The sequence below is a fragment of the Dendrobates tinctorius genome, unplaced genomic scaffold (assembly GCF_039654945.1).
Source record: "Dendrobates tinctorius isolate UK_male_01 unplaced genomic scaffold, ASM3965494v1 ptg000057l, whole genome shotgun sequence".
Classification (NCBI taxonomy): Eukaryota; Metazoa; Chordata; class Amphibia; order Anura; family Dendrobatidae; genus Dendrobates; species Dendrobates tinctorius.
This window is the reverse complement of record NW_027361725.1, coordinates 8,672,453-8,693,862: the sequence shown is the minus strand read 5'-3', so window position 1 is coordinate 8,693,862 and position 21,410 is coordinate 8,672,453. Positions and strand designations below refer to the sequence as shown.

At 49.2% G+C, this 21,410-nt stretch overlaps 1 protein-coding gene across 5 annotated transcripts in view; it reads left to right on the top strand.

The window, feature by feature from the left end:
- LOC141091942 (kelch domain-containing protein 1-like) overlaps positions 1-21,410 on the top strand; it is a 77,091-nt gene that overhangs the window by 53,000 nt on the left and 2,681 nt on the right. For 4 of the 5 annotated variants that reach the window (XM_073577744.1, XM_073577743.1, XM_073577742.1 and 1 more), the window contains 9 exons: positions 633-750; positions 850-965; positions 1,765-1,843; positions 2,592-2,675; positions 2,769-2,849; positions 2,939-2,997; positions 3,509-3,618; positions 4,987-5,059; positions 9,575-9,662. In XM_073577744.1, the coding sequence (XP_073433845.1) occupies positions 633-750; positions 850-965; positions 1,765-1,843; positions 2,592-2,675; positions 2,769-2,849; positions 2,939-2,997; positions 3,509-3,618; positions 4,987-5,059; positions 9,575-9,662 (808 nt within the window). The remainder of the gene's footprint in view (positions 1-632; positions 751-849; positions 966-1,764; positions 1,844-2,591; positions 2,676-2,768; positions 2,850-2,938; positions 2,998-3,508; positions 3,619-4,986; positions 5,060-9,574; positions 9,663-21,410) is intronic. The other variant, XM_073577745.1, reaches the window with a different exon arrangement.

Sequence of the window (21,410 nt, the reverse complement as noted above, 5' to 3'; positions counted from 1 at the left end):
GAGATGTTTTAGGTGTGGTACGCTGGAGGATGGTACTACCTGTTAGAGGAGGTGCTCAAGGCTGGATGTGACAGTGTGTTAGGAGACCTTAATGGGAGAATACTGAATGGGGGTATTGTGGGAACCCCTGGATCTCAGTGTACTGCTTTGGAGTGATTTCTGTGAAAAAGCTTTGGTTATCATTATACCTGTAATGGGAAATTCGGTTGACACTACTTTGAAGGGGGTCAGTGCTGAATGTGGCTCGCGCCCCTCTCTGTGCTGAATGTGGCTCTCAAGGTCAGAAAGGTTGGGGACCACTGCCTTAGGGGTTACATATCATTAAGTGCGATAAAGAAGGAATTGCTGGTTTTAAGGTTGCGTATCTCCCAAAAATGCAATGAAAAGCGTTCACAACGTAAGATAAAGATGCAAGTCTCGGAAAATGCTAATATAAACCACATATATATTTGCCCATTTTTCAGTAGATTATTTGGTAAAATGAATGGTGCAATTGAAACGACACCTCCTCCTGCAGGAACAAGTCAGTATTGTACTTCATTTCTGCGGTTTTGTTTTTTTTTTTTTTTTTTTTTTACCTGAATTAAATTTATATGGTCTATAGTTCTCTATTATGTGCCATGATATTACAGGCAAAGAAGGAAAACCAAGGGAGCAGTCCCCCCGTCCATGTCCGGCAGCTGTGCCACGTTCGTGGATGGGGTGTTGTACCTGTTCGGAGGTCACCATGCCCATGGGAACACCAACATGGTGAGTGCTTAACCCGGAGTGCTGCAAAGCATTGCCGGATAGCGGGATAGTTTTCTTGATTATATGTGTATTGTTATTTTTTTATTCATTCCTTTCCAGCTTTTCATGTTAAACCTGAACTCTAGAGACGGTGATCTTTTCTGGGAAAGGATAGAGTATAAAGGACCTCCGCCATCTCCAAAGGATAAACTGGGGGTGTGGGTGTATCGGTACAAGTGAGTGTCTGCATTGCTTTAAATGTGTGGGTTTTTTTTTTTTTTTTCTTTTTGTATGTGAATTATTTTCGCTTTTTTTTAACATAGTTTTTTCCTTCTCCATACAAGACATATAACTAGAAGTTCTGTTTTTTTTTGTTTTTTTTTATATGACACGTGGCAATAAATCAATTAAAACCAGAGGAAACTCTGATGGAAAACTGAAGTACAAAGTCTCATCTTTTGCTTTTCATCTGTTTTACACTGATGCCCATAGACTTTAATGGCCGAGTCTGATGCTGAAAAGAGATGAGTCTCACGGACCGGAGACAAAAATCCATTTTCAGTGAAACGTTCTGTGTACGTGGCAATGATCAGAAATTGCTGCGGGTTTGACGCTGCATATTTATATAGCGTCGCAGCCTCCAGATATTGCAGCATAGTGGATGTGTGCTTGTACACCTGCGTTCACGACATGCGGCACATCTCTCCAGACTGCAGCATGTGAATTTCTCTTGTGGAGAAGCTAGTCTCCACAACAGAAATCTCATGAAAAGAATGTATTGAGGGCCGTAAATCTGTTTGGTTCAGAGAACACGTATTTATCTGTGTTCAATGGAACGCGGCGTTTTTGACACAGCAAAAATACGTTGCGTCCAAAGCGCTGCCACTTCTGGATCATGGGAACGTAGTCTCGGGGTCCTTGTGCTGTGTGAGAAATAAATGGACGTCACAAGGACGAGTGAATGCAGCCTTATCTTTTCCCATTGTCGCTCCTGTGCAGAGGCTGCAGCTGTCATGGCTCTTATCTATCTTCCAGGCTTATCTACTTTGGCGGATATGGTTATTATGAAGATGATCCAATCGGGACATTTGAGTATGATGAAACCTCTTTTGGAGTACGTATATTATATTGAATATTGATCCTGTTTCTGTATTTGGCTTATGATGTGGAGAACTTGGAGACCTCCTGCTCAGGGGAGGAAAAGGAGAGTCCATCCACACACGTGTACATCAACCTCTGTTATGGTTTATGTACTAAAGATGCGGAAATGGCATTGTTGTTGGAAGGACTCTATTATTTATGATGGGTGTAGTTCAGTGTTCCCGGTGGTGTCACTCTGTGGGATAACTGCCTCACCCAGTTAATTGATTAACTTGATAGTTATACAGGATTTGGTGAGCGCACTGTTATCCGGGGACCCGGGTACACTGCTACGCCACATGGATCGTTGAAGAATAAAGGATCTTTATTGGAGAGGTTCCAATAAGCTACAGGCATAGTGTACACCTAGCCTCACTTTGCGCCACAACGCTTTATCAAGTGCAGTGGTTACTTTATTCTTTGGGTCATGTGGATGGGGATCTCCACCAATCCGATATTGATAATCTAGCTTAAGGATAGACTATAAGCATAGATCCCATTAGCTCTGTGGATATGCCATAAATGTCCTTGGAATACCAGCAGCATGATGCAATGCACCCACGGAGGGGAGACCACCCACCACTTTCCTGCTGGCTCATGAGATGTTTTTCTTTGAGAATGGGATACAATGTGGACAAGGAATCGTGTACATCGCTATAAGGATGACTTGTATACTAAACTATCACTGATCCCGTAATTAGTCTGTGTCTGGTGATCTCCAGAATATAGGACTTCCCAGAGGTTGGAACAATCACGTCCACGCTCTTCATCTAGACAGCTTCACCTGGCATCGCATTGTGACCACGGTAATAAATACTTATGTTCACAACTTGTATAGGAAGAAATAACTGTGTGAACCGTGAAAAAAAAACCTGGGCAATCGCCAATCTTCTCTACAGGGTAAAAGTCCCTCTCCTCGAGCTGCACATGCCTGTGCCAGCGTTGGGAATAGAGGTTATGTGTTTGGTGGTAGATACAGGGTGAGTGCCACTTTATACAGCGGAGTATCTCACGTGGCCTGTGTCACATTGGAAGAGTTTCCTGGAAACCATTTTCCTTTGTTTTCTAGGACTCCAGAATGAATGATCTCTATTATCTGAATTTTGACACCTGGGAATGGCATGAAGTGTAAGTAATGCGGTATATATCGGCACTTCCCTGCTATGTCACATGATGCTGCCCTTTAACAACAGCGCGGTATAGGAAAAGGTCAACTCTACCGGTAGCGCAAATGGCAAAACAAAAATAAAATGTCCAATATTGCTCAATAAAAAATACAGTAGATATGGACTGTAATTACGAGGGGCACACTGAAGTCGGCCATACGTGCTTTGCTAGAAACACGACTGACAGTGAGCACAAACTGTCACCAGTGTGTCTGCTGAATCCGGACGGTGTCTCAATGTGAGTACACCGGGCACTGTGTGACTTCAGAGGAATGGCTCTGACGCACACAGTCAGATTTTGTGCCTATTTTCACATAATAACTTGGATGCAAAAAGAGTCTGCGTCCATAGAAGCATAACCACCTCCATGCCATACTGCTTACCCGGTTGCACTGATTTCCATCATCACGATAGGCATAACTAAATTCTGTTTGATTAAAATTAGTCTAATTTCTTTCATTTTTTGATTGCAGAATTCCTCAGGGGGTAATTCCAGTGGGCAGATCCTGGCATTCATTAACACGAGCCTCCGCAGACACCCTGTTTCTCTTTGGTGGATTTACCACTGACAAACAGCCATTGAGTAAGTCTTTTGATGCAACATGTACAGCTCTGCCGCACATAAAATCATTGCAGTTGCCCCGTCAAAAATTATTTAATTCCTTTTAAATGGTTATTCACATCACTGTTCTTGTAGAGTGCACCTCTCCCCTTCCTCCTGACTTCTTACTAACCGGGGCTGTGTGATCCAGCTTGATTGACAGTGGCTTAAACTTTGCTGTCTGATGCTGTAGTAGTCGAAACTTTGCCTCTATCATGGTAGGAACGCTGGGCACTGAAGCTGCCCATATCCAGCCATTAGGCCATCTTCACAACAGCTCTTGCAATCTCCATAACACAGGGCTTCTAAGCACTACGCTCCTTGCCTCATACTGCAGACTACTATTTCACCTCTTTAAGGCCTCTTTCACACATCAGTTTTTTGCTATCAGTCACAATCCGTCAAAGTGTGAAAAAAACGGATCCTGTACAAATTGTAAAAATACTGATGCACCGGATCCATTTTTTTGGACGGATCCGTCAAAGCCGGAACTGTAGGAATGTAACGGAATAGGATTCGAGAGAGATTTTTTTTATGTGCCAGAATGGAAAAAGCAGCCGCAGGGGTTAAAATAAAGGAAGAAAAATTATTCCGGGCATGCTCAGTTGAAAAGAGGAATCCGTCGCTGTCCGACTTTTCGACTTACACAAAAAACGTTACTTTGTCTGTCGTCTCCGGCCGATTAACAAAGATTTTCCGACGGATCCGTCGGACGATGGATGAAACGTGCGGCCATCCGTCACAATCCGTCGCTAATACAAGTCTATGAAAAAAAACGGATCCAGCGGCATCAGTCGCCAGTTCGTGTTTTTTTTTTTGTTTTTTTTTTTTCAAAACGACGGATTATGACCGATGGCGAAAAACTGATGTGTGAAAGAGGCCTAACCACCTGACTTGTATTTGAGATTTTGCACAAGGTTACAGCTCCTGCTTTGTTCACTCTGATCTATAACACATATAGACTACTGGCCTAGTAGTTTTGGATCTGGTAAGAAGCAGCCACCATGCCATACTGGAGCAAGTCACGGTGTCTCTGCCTTTATCTGGAACGTAATGCAAGTGTCGGTGCAGAAGCATTTATCGGCCTCCTATGTCGTCTTGGAGGCCCCAACTGTGCTCTCATCATGCTAGGAACCTCCAACCTCTGCCATTTATAATGGAGAGCGTATTTATACCAGGGCCACACATCATACATTTACAGCATGGCAAAAAGCATGACGGCATCGTAAGCAAGAGCGCTCCTCCTTTAGGCATAGACGCTACAAGCTTAACCCCTCCGTCCTCACTAGTAAAGGTCTCACTGTGGGTAACTATGGATCTGATGTGTCTTATTGTGTGGATCTCTTTCAGGTGACACCTGGATTTACAGTATTAAAAGGAACGAGTGGATACCCTTCCAGAGCTGCCATGCGGGTAAACCAAGGTGAGACGCAGGACAAATGGCATGCAGTTATAGTGGATAGGAGAGTATTTTACTCTTCATGCAGGACTTGTGGAAGGTGCCAGTCACATTGATACTTGTAGTACACCATGCCGCCTTACAGCCTATTGATCACACCCATACTATGAGATCAGGCAGGCTGGCCTTGAGAGATGTCACTGAAGAAGCCCAGGTCTCTTGTAAGATGCAAAGTGGAGCACAACAAAAGGTGGTGTGGCCATTGGGGAACTGGGACTTTGGTCTTGAGAGACCCCACAAACTGGATGAGTTTCTCTGAGGGGAGAGAAACTCATCTTACCTAAGGGTACCGTTACTCTAAGCGATGCACCAGCGATCCCGACAACGATATGGATCGCTGGTGCATCGCTAAGTGGTCGCTAGTGAGCTGCCACACAGGCAGATCTCACCAGCAACATAGCAGCGGTCGGGGGTCGCTACTTACCTGTCAGACGCAGCGATCTTGACTTCCGCCCGCCCGCGACCACGCGTCGCTCGTCGGCGCCACAGGAAGCCCCCGACGAGAAATGGTCCAGGACGTTCTCACGCGATCAGCGATAGCCAGCGGGGGAGCCGGTCGGCGGTAAGTATCACATGTAGCGATATCGCTAGCAATATCGCTGCTACGTCACAAAACCAGTGGCGTTACAGCGATATTGCTAGCGATATCGCTATGTGTAACGGGCCCTTTAGTGTTCAATATTTCCAGAAAGTCCTCGTGCTAAGATCAAACGATCCAGCTAAAGTATGCCAGGGATCCCTAGGGTTATATGTAAGCTGGATAGGTCATGCTCCTTGGTCAGGCTCTCATCAGAAGGTTGTCCTGGTATGTGATACTTTGAGAATATGTGGCACCTGGACTTTGGAGAAGACCCTGGGATGTAAGGCCAAAGAGTACAGCGACAAGCTGGAGTTGAAAAGAATCTGCAGCAAATCTAAGGAAAGGATGATGGGATTGTGAACACATGACAGAAATTTGCCTTTTAGACACCACTGATTGCTGGAATATTGTGCGAAGTCTCCAGAAACCATCAAAATGATTCCTTTTGCTTGAGATCTAGAATGGGCCTAACCGAATTGCACATGACTGAAAGTCAGTAATTTTCATGAGGAAAGTTAATTTACTCCTGGTATCTGCTCTGTAAGGGGCCTGGGCAGCTTTGTACAGCCATTTACCTGTAGATTAACCCATATCTGTAGCTAAACAGAGCTTTCTGAGGTGACTGGTTCCCTTTAAATTTTGAAATTCCCCATTAATTTCTTATGAGAGAGGGCACCGTGTGTAAAATAAAAAAAAATAAAAAAAGCCTCTGCCAATCCAAATAATTACCAAACACTGTCAGGAAAAAGTGTCTAATCTATAGAAATAATCCTTACAGCAGGGGGTACACATTTTAAAATGCATTTTAGTGGTCATAAAAAAAAAAAAAAAAATCTGGGATTTTTTTTTCTTTTTCCCACTGATATACAGCATCAAAAAATAGTCGGAAAAATGAAGCCCGATATAACACGAAAAGTAGCTGCAAAAATTTTGAAACTTGGAATGATGTGAATACTTTTCCGCCCAATGATAACAAAAGTATTCTTAGGGTGATACTTTTATTGGCTAACCAGAAAATGTTTGCAAGCTTTCAGAGCACAGTGGCTCCTTCTCCAGGTAAGATAACAAATGGATTAATAAGAAATAAGCACAACATTTAAGGGATACTACAGTAGGATATTTGTTCATTAGGTGGGAGGTGTGATGCCTCCTAAAGATGAGTCAAGGAAATCGAATTTGCATTTTCTTACAAATGGAGAGGCAGTTGTAATGATGTTCTTAGTTGTCTGAAGTCCTTCTGGTGGAAGTGTGAACTGTGTCCATGTAGTGAGTCAAAAAGTTAAATCTGACATTTTGGACAGACACCATAAAGTGCCAAACAATATCAGTTTGGAGGAAAGAAAAGCCATACAATCCTTAAAAGCCAACAACAATATCATCATCAAACCAGCAGACAAAGGAGGAGCTGTAGTCATCAGGAACACGACAGATTACATTCAGGAAGCAAACAGACAACTCTTGGATATAAAATACTACACCACTTCAGGAAGATCCCACCAAAAAATACACAGAGGAACTAACACGTGTCATCAATGGATTTGATTCTACTTCATCCTCACTGCTGGAACTAATACCAGGCAATCCCCAAACGGGAAACCTTCTCCATGTTGCCTAAAATACATAAAGAAGGTAATCCTGGGAGGCCTATCATCTCTGGTATTGGGACTTTAACTGAGAATATCTCCGGCTGGGTGGAGAACATTCTGAAACCCTTGGTGAAGCACACACCCAGCTATATCCAGGACACCACAGATAATCTTTGCAAATTGTCAGCTCTGGGCCCACTTCCGGAGGACACGATACTAGCCACCATGGATGTAGAGTCTCTATATTCAAACATTCCTCATGAGGATGGAATTGCAGCATGCAAATATTTCCTTCAAAAGAACAATCTAGCCACAGAACCAACACTGCAACTCATCAGGTTTGTGCTCCATCACAACTATTTTTCCTTTGGGAACAATTTATACCAACAGTGTATGGGCAGCGCCATGGGAAGCAAAATGTCCTCACAATATGCTAACTTATTTATGGCGAAACTGGAGGAGGAGTTTTTGTCATCTTGCTCTATTAAACCTCTTGCATACTTCTGCTACATTGATGACCTGCTAATAATCTGGACAGGCTCAAAAGACGATCTGCTCACCTTCCACAATAACTTCAACAAATACCACACAACCATCAAGCTCACCCTCAACTTTTCAAAGTCACAAATACATTTTCTGGACTTGACCATATACATCAAGGACAACGCCATACAAACATCAATTTACCATAAGCCCATAGGACGTCTGTCATTTCTTAGATGGAACAGCTTTCATCCAAGACGCACAAAAAAATCCATCATCTACAGTCAAGCTCTGAGATATATTCGGATCTGTTCAGACAGTAAAGACAGGGAACTACAGCTGCTGTCACTGAGGAATACATTCCTACAACAAGGATACCATCCACTGGTAATAGATGAACTGATCCACAGGGCTACAAGAATCCCAAGAAGCAGCCTCCTGGATTACAGACTGAGAGAGGACAACAACAGGGTACCTCTTGTGGTGACATACAACCCCCACATGAGCATCCTAAGGAAAATTGGTGCTGATCTCCAACCCATATTCCACAGAGACCACAAATTGAAAGACATATTCCCAGAACTACCACTTCTCTCCTACAAACAGCCCCCTAACTTAAGGAATCTCCTTGTCAGAAGTGTCCTCTCATCACCATCAATGACTGGTACCTTCCCATGTAACAATAAAAAATGCAAAACTTGTACCCACATATTACCAACAAACACAGTCCGCGTACCAAACACAAATCAAGACTATAAGGTCATGGGTTCCTTTTCATATAAATCCTCCAATGTGGTGTACATGATACAATGCACGAGGTGCCCTGGAGCTATCTATATTGGGGAAACCATGCAAAAACTACAAACAAGAATGTATGTCTGTGTAAATTCAATCAGGAATGAAATGGACACGCTTGTGGGAAAACATTTCTCTGGAACTGGACATTGTATGACAGACTTAAAAGTCTTAATACTAAAAGGTCATTTTAAGGATGACAGAGAGAAAAATTTGGGAATTTAAACTTATAAGGATATTCAACACTTTGACACTAGGACTCAATATAACACCTAGATTTATGACTCACTACATGGACACAGTTCACACTTCCACCAGAAGGACTTCAGACAACTAAGAACATCATTCCAACTGCCTCTCCATTTGTAACAAAATGCTAATTCAATTTCCTTGACTCAACTTTAGAGGCATCACACCTCCCACCTAATGAACAAATATCCTACTGTAGTATCCCTTAAATTTTGTGCTTTTTTCTTATTAATCCATTTGTTATCATGCCTGAAGAAGGAGCCACTGTGCTCTGAAAGCTTTCAAACATATTTTCTGGTTAGCCAATAAAGGTATCACCCTGAGAATACTTTTGTCATCATTGGGCGGAAAAGTATTCACATCAATTTTTCTTTCTAACACGGTACCACAATATAATTTATTATTGTACATCATGAAACTTGAATGAAAAACTTATTCAGCCACATGCACAAAAATGTGGTTAGTCATGGGGCTAAGTGGCTTGGCCCTGAACTGGTTATATGTATGGCCACAGTTAGAGCTCATACTCACTTGCAAGAGACTCAGACCGGAGCGTGCGGCTACATGTATTTCTATGCAGTCGCACGCTCCAGTCCCAGTGCCGGCTGCAGTGCCAGGTTTTCATGCGAGAGACTCGCACGAGAATCGTGCTAGTCTCTCGCAAGTGAGAATGAGCCCTTACACGGAGGACGAGTGATGGGCGCCGGTCTCAGGAGGTGCGGCCCGCACCAGTGACATATAGGACGTGCCATAACTGTCTGGTAATATCCTGTGTGATGCTTGCAGGTTGTGGCATACGGCATGTGCTAGTAAAGAGGGGGAGATATTTGTCTTCGGAGGATGTGCCAACAATCTACTCGCCCATCACAAAGCGGTAACTATTTATGTTATTCATGATTCATTCCCAGGTTTGAAGGAGACAATGGTTTTCTTAGAATTTTTTTTCCTTAGTGGGATAGAGAATAACAGGATTTTTTGGGTTGCTTACCGTAAAATCTGTTTCTCGGAGCCTTCATTGGGGGACACAGAGACCATGGGTGTATGCTGCTGCCACTAGGAGGCTGACACTATGCACAAAAAAGGTTAGCTCCTCCTCCTCCGTATACACCCCACCGACCGGCAGGAAATTCCTCAGTTAGTGAGAAAGCAGTAGGAGAAGTAACGGAATAGATTGGTTACAGTTGAGTTGTTCGTTCTGTTTTCAATCGACAAACATAAGAACAGGAGTTGTAGAACATGGGAGGGTGCTGTGTCCCCCAATGAAGGCTCCGAGAAACAGATTTTACGGTAAGCAACCCAAAAAATCCTGTTTTCTCGTTCGCCTTATTGGGGGACACAGAGACCATGGGACGTCCCAAAGCAGTCCCTGGGGTGGGAAACAAACTTCCATCAGGCCAGTGGACTCACCACCGCGGCCTGCAGAATCCTTCTACCTAGGCTGGCGTCCGCCGAAGCGTAGGTGTGGACCCTGTAGAATTTCACAAAAGTGTGAACCGAAGACCACGTTGCAGCTTTGCAAAGCTGCAGCGCGGAAGCTGTGTGGCGCACCGCCCAGGAGGCACCCACCGCCCGGGTAGAGTGCGCTCTGATCCCTGAAGGAGCTGCACGATGCTTGACCCGGTATGCCTCCAAAATTGCCGATCTGATCCAGCGAGCAATAGTGGCCTTTGAGGCTGGGTGACCTTTCCTTGCACCGTCTGGAATGATAAACAGAGAGTCTGACTTCCGCAAGGAAGATGTCCTGGCTAGATAGACTCTCAATGCCCTGACCAGGTCCAGCTTGTTCAAGGATCGCTCCCGAGGATGAGCTGGGCTCGGGCAGAAGGATGGCAGAACAATGTCCTCATTGAGGTGAAACGAAGATACCACCTTCGGAAGTAAAGAGGGCGGAGGCCGCAGAACTACCTTGTCCTGATGAAGTACCAAAAAGAGAGCGGCAAGAAAGGGCCGCTAATTCTGACACACGTCGGATGGAAGTAATGGCCACCAGAAAGGCCACCTTCCAAGAAAGGAGGGCAAGGAAAACATCCCAGAGAGGTTCAAAAGGAGGACCTTGCAGAACCCCAAGAACGAAATTAAGATCCCAAGGATCCACGGGCGCTCGGTACGGAGGAACCGTGTGAGCCACACCCTGAAGAAAAGTTTTGACCTGGGGCCGGGAGGCCAGCGTCTTCTGAAATAAAATGGACAGTGCCGAAACTTGACCCTTCAAGGAACTGAGAGCAAGCCCCGCATCCAGCCCTGTCTGAAGAAACGCCAGAACAGAAGGAAGCGAAAAAAACCATGGCTGCGATGTCATTGGCCTCACACCAGGAGAAATAGGCTTTCCAAGTACGGTAATAGATCTTGGAAGAGGAAGGCTTTCTGGCGCGGATCATGGTATGAATCACTCGGTCAGAGAATCCTGCCCGTTTCAAAACCTCGGTCTCAACAGCCACGCCGTTAAATTGAGCGACCGAGAATTGGGGTGGCAAATCGGGCCTTGCGACAGCAGATCTGCCCTGTCGGGAAGCTTCCAGGGGGCGTCCGCGAGAAGGTTGACAATGTCCGCGAACCAAGACCTTCTGGGCCAATTCGGGGCGATGAGGACGACTGGAATCCCTTCTGCCTTGATTTTCTTCAACAGCTTGGGAAGAAGAGGCAGGGGAGGGAACAGGTAGGGGAGCTCGAACTGTGACCAAGGAACGGCCAGAGCGTCGGCGCCCACTGCCAGGGGGTCCCGAGACCTGGACACGAATTGTGGTACCTTCCTTTTGAGGCGAGACGCCATGAGGTCTACGTCCGGGGTTCCCCACCGACGGCAGAGCAGATGAAACACCTCCGGATGTAGGGACCATTCCCCTGCCGCGAGACCCTCGCGGCTTAGAAAATCGATGGCCCAGTTGTCCACGCCGGGAATGTGAACCGCGGAAATTGTTGGAACAAAGGTCTCTGCCCATTGAAGAATTCTGGACACTTCCGCCAGGGCTGAGACACTTCGTGTCCCCCCTTGTCGGTTGATATACGCCACCGCTGTGGCATTGTCTGTTTGAATCCTGACAGGCAGGCCCTTGAGGCGCCGTTCCCAGTGGACGAGAGCCAGAAGGATCGCTCGTATCTCTAGGACATTGATCTGCAGAGCTGATTCCTGAGTCGACCATCGACCCTGAACAGTGATTGCGGAACACTGCACCCCAGCCGATGAGGCTGGCGTCCTTTGTGCCAATCTGGGAAGAAAGGACCGCCCCGAGAGAATGAGGGGAGACGTCAACCACCAGTTGAGAGACCGCTTGATCCGGCATGAAAGACGAACCGGACGATCCAGAGACAGAGCCGACCTGTTCCACCTGGACAAAATGGCCTGCTGGAGGGGCCTGGCGTGAAACTGGGCAAAGGGAACTGCCTCTATTGCTGCCACCATCTTCCCCAGAATCCTCATGGCTGTCCTGAGAGATGAAAACCGTGCGATCTGTAGTGATCGGACGCCCTGCTGCAGGGAAAGAATCTTGTCTTGTGGGAGAAATACCCTTGACCGACGAGTGTCGAAAAGAAGGCACAGAAACACAAGGCGTTGAGTAGGGATCAGACAGGACTTTTTCCGGTTGACGATCCACCCAAAACTGGACAGGGTGTCTAGAACGATCGCCATACTTAGGCGGGCCTGATGAAAGGAGGGAGCCTTGATCAGAATATCGTCGAGATACGGAAAAAGAACAAGACCTCTGATCCTCAACAAGGCCATCAACGCCGCCATAATCTTCGTGAAGACCCTGGGAGCGGTGGCGAGCCCAAAAGGGAGCGCGACGAACTGATAATGTTCGTGGTGAATCGCAAACCACAGGAACTTCGGATGTCCGGGAAATATGGGCACGTGTAGATAGGCATCTTGGATGTCTATGGAACACATGAATTCCTGCTCCTTCATGGAGGCAATCACCGAGCGAACCGACTCCATCCGGAAGTGGCGGAGGCGAACTCTCTTGTTGAGTAACTTGAGATCCAAGATGGGTCGAACCGCCCCGTCCTTTTTCGGCACCACAAACAGGTTTGAATAAAACCCTGTGAATCGTTCCGATTCAGGAACGAGCACAATCACCCCGGAGCTGAGGAGAGAGGCGATAACCGAACCCCGGGATCAAGGCAGGATCCCGTGGCGACGGGATGGAAGAAGCGATCCCGTGGAAGAGAAACAAACTCTATTTTGTATCCTGTCGATACAACCTCTCTGACCCAAGCGTCCTCTACTGAGGCGAACCAGACGTCGCTGAAGAAAAGAAGTCGACCTCCCAATTGGAAGGGACCCACGGAAGACCGATGATAGTCATGCGGACGTAGACCGTCCAGATCTAGATCTGGGTGGTCTTCCCTGGGAGGAGTGGGACCGCCAGGACGGAGTGGGCCTGATGGAGACCTTCTTTCTTTCCTGACGTGCTTGTGGCCTTTGCTGGTTGGAAGGGTTTTCCGCCGCATTGAAACGGCGGAAAGACCGAAAGGGACGGAACTGACGCCTTGGAGGAGGTCTGCGAGGCTTGGATTGGGGGAGAACTCGTACCTCCGGTAGCGTCCTTAATAATCTGGTCCAATTGGGACCCAAAGAGACGCACTCCTTGAAAAGGCAGATTAGTCAGACTTTTTAGAGGACAAGTCCGCCTGCCAGGCCTTGAGCCAAATTGTACGTCGGATTGCCACGATGTTGCTTGACGCCTGAACCGCGCAAGATGCGGCATCCAAGGAAGCAGAAAGCAGATAATCCCCCGCATGGGAAATCTGATTGGCGAGATCGGCCAAATGCTCCGGTTGTGCCTTATCCAGAATGCCCTGCCGAAGGTCCTCTGCCCAAGCGGATATAGCCTTTGCTGCCCAAGATGAAGCAAAGACTGGACATACCGCCGCAGATGCCGCCTCGAAGGCAGACTTTGCTAGGGATTCTATGATTCTGTCATTAGAATCTTTAAGAGACGCTACACCCGACAGCGGAAGAACAGTATTATTAGAGAGTCTGGATACGGGAGGGTCCACTGAAGGAGAAGCGGCCCAGTTGTCCGTGAGCTCTTTAGCAAACGGATACAGCACGCCGAGACGCTTTCCTCTTTGAAAGCGTCTAGTCGGATCTTCCCTTTCCTTGGTAAAAATCTTCCCAAACTCGGAATGAAAGGGAAACACCCTGGAAGGTGTTTCCGCCCGTTTGAACGAAACCTCCTGATCTGAGGATTTCGCAGGGGCGTCAGTGATGTCGAAGGTATGGTGAATCGCGGCAATGAGGTTCTGCACCGTAACCTTCATGTTCGCATCCTGATCCGAATCCAGCTCTAAGACCCCTTCAGATTCCGAAAGCGCTTCACCTGACTCGGGAGAGGAGGCCCGAGAGGGAGACTGCTGGGGAGTATGGGGTGAGGTAGGGCGAGGAGAGGACTCCGCCGGGAGATCCTGCCTGGGTCTCTTGCGACTGACACTGGCTGGCTCAGATGGGACGTCCTGGGACGTGCTAGGTCCCGCAGAAGCTCCCAAGGGCAACTTATCCAGAACGGCTACTAGGGACTGAGACACCTTGGTGAGGTCTGCCACCGACTGTGATAGGGAGGAGGCCCAACCCGGCAAGGGGGGCTCACTCACCCCTGGGGCTATGGATGGCTCCTGAGCAGCGTCGGGCTGGATTGGATTGCTACAGTCCAGGCAGAGGGGAGAGGACTGACCCCTGAGGTAGTGCCGGAAGGTTGGGGGACAGAGGGCGGAGAAGGGTCAGTCTGCCGTGCAGAGCTACTCACGGTCCGGTGTCCCCAAAAGCGATGCTGCTCGACCTGTCCGGGGATGCAGATCAGGTAGAAGTCCGGCTGGCCGTCCCAAAGAGGCAAAAAGCTGCTTGCAGAAACTGCTCAGGGGCTGGGGAGCGTCTCCAGCTGCGTCCGGCTGGCAGGCTGTGAAGATGGCGCCTGCCTGTAGAAAAGCGCGGGTCCCGGGGAAGGGTGGAGCTCCTCACAGGGTTAATAATTGCTGCCCTCTAGCCATAATATGCTGGGCAGGAGAGGGAAAGGCGGGGGGAGGGCCTGGGGAGAGCGGGAGAGAAGCCCGCTTAGAAGAAAGGGGCGGGGGGCGTGGCCGCGACGCTGCGGTAGGCCCGAACACAAGCCGGGGCCTAAATTAGTTGCGGCGGCCACCTGTCAGCAGGGGGTCGGCGCGGAAGACGCGTCGCAACACCGGGCCGCGTCCCTGCCCAGAACTGCCCGACTCCAGCGCTACTCCTGCCGAGATGGAAAAAAGGGGGGGAAGCGCAGAACGAGGCCCGGGAAGACCCGGGGCCTGCATGGATGCGGTGACCGTGGGGGGATGCGGGGCGTGCAGGGACCCTAACGTGGTCCCCCTGGCGACCGCTCCAAGAGAAAACGCCGAGGGAAGACTGACATACTCACCCAGGCAGGGGGCCTTACAATAAAGGTACCTGAAAATCCCACATTGTCTGTCTCTATGAAATCCGCGCCTCATCCAACCTTCAGGCTCTGGTAGGCGAGAGGGTGGGAGGCGGGGGGCAAGGACCGTCCGTGCGGCTGGCACCTACTTGTGCGAGGCTCCTGGTCCTGCTCCGGAGACCTATGAGGATACGGGGTGGCAGTACACGCCGTACTCATAGTCTCTTTGTGGGAGTACGGATGTGACTGTTCACTCCGTAGCCCTCCGGAACCTGCAAAGAAACGACGCACACTGAGGTAGATATGGGTCTAATAAAAGACCCGTGTCCACCTCCTACTGACACTAAGCTAAACTGAGGAATTTCCTGCCGGTCGGTGGGGTGTATACGGCGGAGGAGGAGCTAACCTTTTTTGTGCAAAGTGTCAGCCTCCTAGTGGCAGCAGCATACACCCATGGTCTCTGTGTCCCCCAATAAGGCGAACGAGAACATTTTTTTAAAAATTCCCAGTGTGACTGTAGCGGTAATGAGCATATGCGACCACTTCTCTAGTATGTCACCAGCACTTGTGTCCGGACATGCTCACGACCGTGTCGTTCACTTCACACAGATATGTGGATTGGGATTGTGGGGGGGCCTCGGCGTCCCCCAGCATTCATACATTCATCATTTATCCAGAGGGTGTTATGGGACAAACTAGTTTAGCTGATGACTTTTGATGAAATGTCCTCTTTCAAAAGACTTCGTAAATGCGTGTTCCAAGGATAACCTTCCATCGCTGAGAGCTCACTCCTCATCTGTTAATTTCTTCGGTGAAGAAATTAACACAGAAGTGTTGGTGCTTCATGGTCGTACAGAAGTCCTTTACTATAGCATAACTGATGTTTTATGATCACTATTAATTGCTTGGCATCCTACCACGTCCCACACTTCAGAGGATGGGCCTTGGAGGGGGTGCATGTGGCGTGAGATCAGTGTTGAAATACCAGGGGGGAGCAAGCACCTGTAACAGCTTTTGGCAGCTCATCCATGTAAAGGTAGTTGGGGACGGCTTTCTACTCTAGTCCTTATACATAACATTTGGTGGACTTGGAAAAGTTTGCTGGGAATGAATGCTTGCAGTTGCTCTAGTATACCCCTGTCTGGGATATAGGAACTTCACTTGGAGGGGTTTGGGAACTGGAAAACACCAGGCCTGAAATATATGTACCAATTCTGTACATATGGGAATTTCTGTTCATTTGAAATAAGAGTCCAATCTGAGTAATTTTGGAGATTTTAAAATTATTTCCAACTAAGGCACGCTATCAGCACTCGGGGAAACTCTCTGTTCTCAACTTCTGTGGTACTAGATTTCTCTATCGCTTCATTGGGGGACACAGTAACCATGGTTGTATACTGCTGCCACTAGGAGGCTGACACTATGCACATAAAAAAGTTAGCTCCTCCTCTGCAGTATACACCCCACCGACTGGCACCAAGCTAATCCGTTTTAGCTTAGTGGCAGTAGGACGTGGACATTGGTCTTTATTTAGACCCATATCTACCTAATGTGTGTCGTTTCCTTTCAGGTTCCCGGAGGGATACAGTGTGAAGACTCATTACTGTACTCCCACGCAGACACTGAGTACGGCGTGTACTGCCATCCCGTATCCTCATACGTCTGTTCGGCAAGACCCTAACACACAAGCGTGTTTAAGTCATCCGGAACCGGTCCTGCCTCCGCCCCCCTACCCACTCGCCTACCAGAGCCTGTCTGTTTGAGGAGACGTGGACGTTCCGCACCGCCGGATTTTTGGACTTCCGATCTTCATGGATGTGGAGGTATTTTCTCTCTCTCCTTCCCCTCCCCCTCCATGACCGGAGTAAAGAAGTTACGAAGAGGAGAAGATCAGGGAAGAGGATCAAAAAAAAAAGAAACCTTTTCCTTTATTTCAATAGGGGTATTTCCCCTTTAATTCTCCGGCCTAAACCCCTTCCGATCACATTTCTGGATCTCTTGACGAGATCCAGAAGATGGAGCAACACCCATTGGATTGTGCATAACTTGCTCAGTTTTCTGCCTGCAACTGCGCAACTTTGGCGGCGTTTTTGGGGCCTCCACGCCACTCCCCCATGCCCCGGCGGTTACTACCTGTAATCTAGGTGCCCGGCTTCTCTGGGGCCTAGTTACAGCGTTGGCTTCGCCCCCGCCTTCTCTGCTCTCCGGGAGGGCTTTTCTCCCGCCCGTCTCCTCCTGTTCCTGCGCGCAGCGGTTAGCTCCGCCCATTACTCCCAGTCTGCTGAGATCGCTGCCATCTTGCTCCCCTCTGACTGTGTGGCTAGCCCCGCCCCTCTTCCGGCCTCTGAGAACGGGATCCTTCTCTGCAGCGCACGCTTTCACCGGCTGGGTTCCCTGCATCCTCCTTAAGGACGCCTTCCCCAGTTTGGTGCACCTGGATGGCGTTTTTTCAGAAGATCCTGCCTTTTTCCTGCCGGGTCCTGCACTCTATACTCATCGCAGCTGCAACCTGGGAGCAGACTACAGGATACTGTGAGTAGCTCTGCTCTGCAGACTGACACTCCCCTCTGCATCTTTTCTGTCCCCTAACCTTCTGACACCAGTTAGTGGATCTACTCATCATGCCTAGTCAGAAAGGAGAGTGTTCTCCCCCTCCTGCTTCCTCTTCTTCCTCTACTCTGTTCAGACACTTTGTGTGCTCTTCGTGCAAAAGCAAATTCCCTTCAGGTTAGTCCTCTCCCCTCTGTCAGGGCTGCAGCAACCCCACTGCCCAGGAGTCCCTTTCTACCCCAGGTGAGACTCCTAATCCAGGGTGGGCTTCCTCTCTGTCACAGTCTGTGGCAGACCTCACCAGGGTGTCGCACACCCTGGTGTCCGTGCTTGACAGATTGTCCCTTCCGGCTCCCGCAGTTGCCAGTGGGTCACAGGATTCCCCGTCCGGCCCTTCCAACACAAACCGCAAGAGATCCAGACAGGAGCACCATTCTAGATCCTCTTCCCGCGCCATCTCACCCTACAGTCTTTCATGTCGAGATCCCTCTTCCAGATCCTCCTCTCCAGAGTCAGGCGAGGCGTCTTCGGACGCTTTTTTAGAGGATGATTCGGACCTAGATGCAGAACAGGCCGCGAACATGAGTGATATGGTCCAGAGCCTTATTGTCACGGTCAGTCAGACCTCAGGCGTCACAGATATCGCTACTGAACTCGGAGATCAGGCAGTTTCATTTAGACGGTCAAAACCACCTTCCAAGGTCTTCGCCCCACACAGCGATATTTGTGGAGGTACTCGCCAGGGAAAGGGAGAACCCTACCAGGCGCTTTCAAAGAGGGAGGCGCCTCGGCATCCTATATTCCTTCTCCCCTCCCGCTTACTGGACTGCTTCCCCGGCTGTGGACCCGCCAGTCTCCAGACTGTCCACCATCACGGTCCTCCCGCTTTCTAATATAGCATCCTTCAAAGATTGCAACGATAGGATTATAGAATCTCTGGCAAAGTCAGCCTTTGAAGCTGCAAGGACTCCAACGACAGGATTATAGAATCTCTGATGAAGTCAGACTTTGAAGCGGCTGCTTCGGCATTATGTCCGGCCTTTGCCTCTACCTGGGTCTCAAAGGCCATAGCTAGATGGGCCAAACAGCTTCGTAAGGGCATCCTTGCAGGAGCATGTCCGGTGGAGCTAGCCGACCTTGCAGACCAGAATTCCTATGCAGGGAAATATTTGATATGTCTCCCTGGATGCCGTATCCTGCGCTGCTCAGGCATCCAGCAATATGGTGGTCATCCGGCAGAATATTTGGCTCAAAGCATGGCAGGTGGACTTGTCGTCAAATTAGTCGCTTACCAGCCACCCCTTCCAAGTGGCCCATCTGTTTGGCTCCATGTTGGACCAGATTATTAAAAAAGCCACGGGTGGGGGGGACAACTTCGCTCCTTCCCCAGTCCAAATCACGCCAGCCTTCCTTGAAGCAGCAGTTCCACTCCTTTTGGCCCATTCTCTGTTTCGCGGCGACAGAGGATTTTTCTGGCTAGCACAGGCCGCAGACTCGCCAGGTCAGGAAAAAGGCTTCCTTCAAGCCCACACCTTCCTGGCGTCCTGAAAACTCCCACGGTAAGTCCACCAGGCCCAGACCTGGCAGATCTTCCTTGGCATGACTTGTGTCAATTACCCAGCGTATCCCCCAGGCTAGGCGGTCGTCTCGTTTTTCAGGGACGTTTGGCTCGTCTCGGTGGAGCACGCATGGGTCAGAGAGGTGGTATCCTCAGCATACAAAAGAATTTGCTTCCCAGCCCCAAGATCACTTCCTCGAATCCCATCCTCCAAGAGATCCTGCTCTGGTTCCGGGTTTCTTTGTGTCCATCGCCTCCCTTCTCAGTTCGGGGGTTATTGTTACCGTCCCAGAACGGGAGCACTTTATAGGTTTCTATTCAAACCTGTTTGTAGTGCCGAAGGGCGGCACGGTTTGGCCAATTCTGGATCTGAAGTTACTGAACAGAAGGTTCCACCTGCTACATTACAGGATGGAGTCCCCTCCGTTCAGTAATTGCTTCCATGGAGGCGCAGCAATTCCTGTGCTCCATAGACATCCAAGACACCTTCCTCCATGTTCCGATTTTCCTAGCTCATCAGAGGTTCCTGCGTTTCACAGCACAGCGAAACCATTTCCAATTTGGCGCCCTGTTGTTCGGACTCCCAACCGCTCCCTGGGTTTTCACAAAAATCATGGCGGCATTGATGACCATTTTGGAGACCTAGCGCTTATCCTGTAGTTCGACAACCTCCTCATCAAGGCTCCATCTCTCTTTCGCTCAGGCCCAGGAAAGTGTGACCATTGTCCGCGACTCCCTGTCCCGGTTCAGGTGGCTAGTCGACAGAACAAAGACCTGCCTTGTTCTGACTCAGCGCTTTATCTTCTTAGACATGCTGTTCGGCACCTGTCAGATGAGGATGGGAGTTCGCTGTCTGCAACGCTCTCGGCTTCCTTACGTTCAGCAATGAAGGTCCTGGGCAGAATGGTAGCAGCGTTGGAAACAATTCCTTTTGCCCAATTCCACTCGAGACCACTTCAGCAGGCCATCCTTTCGCAGTGGGGCAGGTATGTTCAGTCGCTGGATCGTCTGCTTTGTCTCTTTTCCCGAGTCAAGCGGTCTCTCAACTGGTGGCTATCATCCCCCTCATCCTCCAGGGCCCATCTTTCCTTCCCGTCCATTGGCAGGTGGTGACAACGGATGCCAGCCTTCTCGGCTGGGGGGCTGTTTTTCGCCATCTGACAGTCCAAGGGAGTTGGTCGGCGCAGGAGTCCTCTCTACCGATCAACATCCTCGTGATAAGGGCCATCCTTCTGTCCCTCCGTCACTGGGAAAGGCTTCTCAGGGGTCTGCCAGTCAGAATTCAAAAGGACAATGCCACAGCAGTGGAGCTGTGGCATATGTCAACCACCAGGGAGGATCCCGGAGTCCCCTGGCGATGGCTGAGGTATCCAAGATCCTCCTCTGGGCAGAGGCGATGGTTCGGACAATATCCGCAGTGTATATTCCCGGCGTGGACAACTGGGCCGCCGATTTTCACAGCCCCGCGAGGGTCTCGCAGCAGGAGAGTGGTCCCTGCCTCAGGAGGTCTTCCGTCAGATTTGCCTTCGATGGTGAACTCCAGACGTGAATCTCATGGCGTCCCGGCTGGACAGGAGGGTTCTACTGTTCATCTCCAGGTCCCGTGATCTTCTCGTGGTGGGTGGCAATGCTCTGGCCATTCCCTGGTGACAGTTCGTGTTTCCCTATCTGTTTCCTCCCCTTCTTCTCGAGCTGTTGAAGATCAAAGCGGAGGGGGTGCCGGTCATCCTGACTGCACCGGACTGACCCAGAAGGTCCTGGTTCGCAGAGATCGTCAGTCTTCTCGCGGACGCCCCCTGGAGGCTGCCAGACAGGCCAGATCTGTCACAAGGACCGATCTGCCGCCAGAGTTCTCGGTCGCTCAGTTTGACGGCGTGGCTCTTGAAACCGCGGTTCTGAGAGCGTCCTGGTTGTCTGATCGCTTGATACGCACCATGATCCAGGTTAGGAAGCCATCGTCTTCCAGGGTCTATTATCGGACCTGGAAAGTGCATTTCCGCTGGTGTGAGTCCAATCACATTCCGACGATGACTTTGTCGCTTTGTTACATTTGAACTTTTCTCCAAGTGGGGCTTGATGCTGGCCTTGCCCTTAGTTCTCTAAAGGGTCAGGTATCAGCCCTCTCCATTCT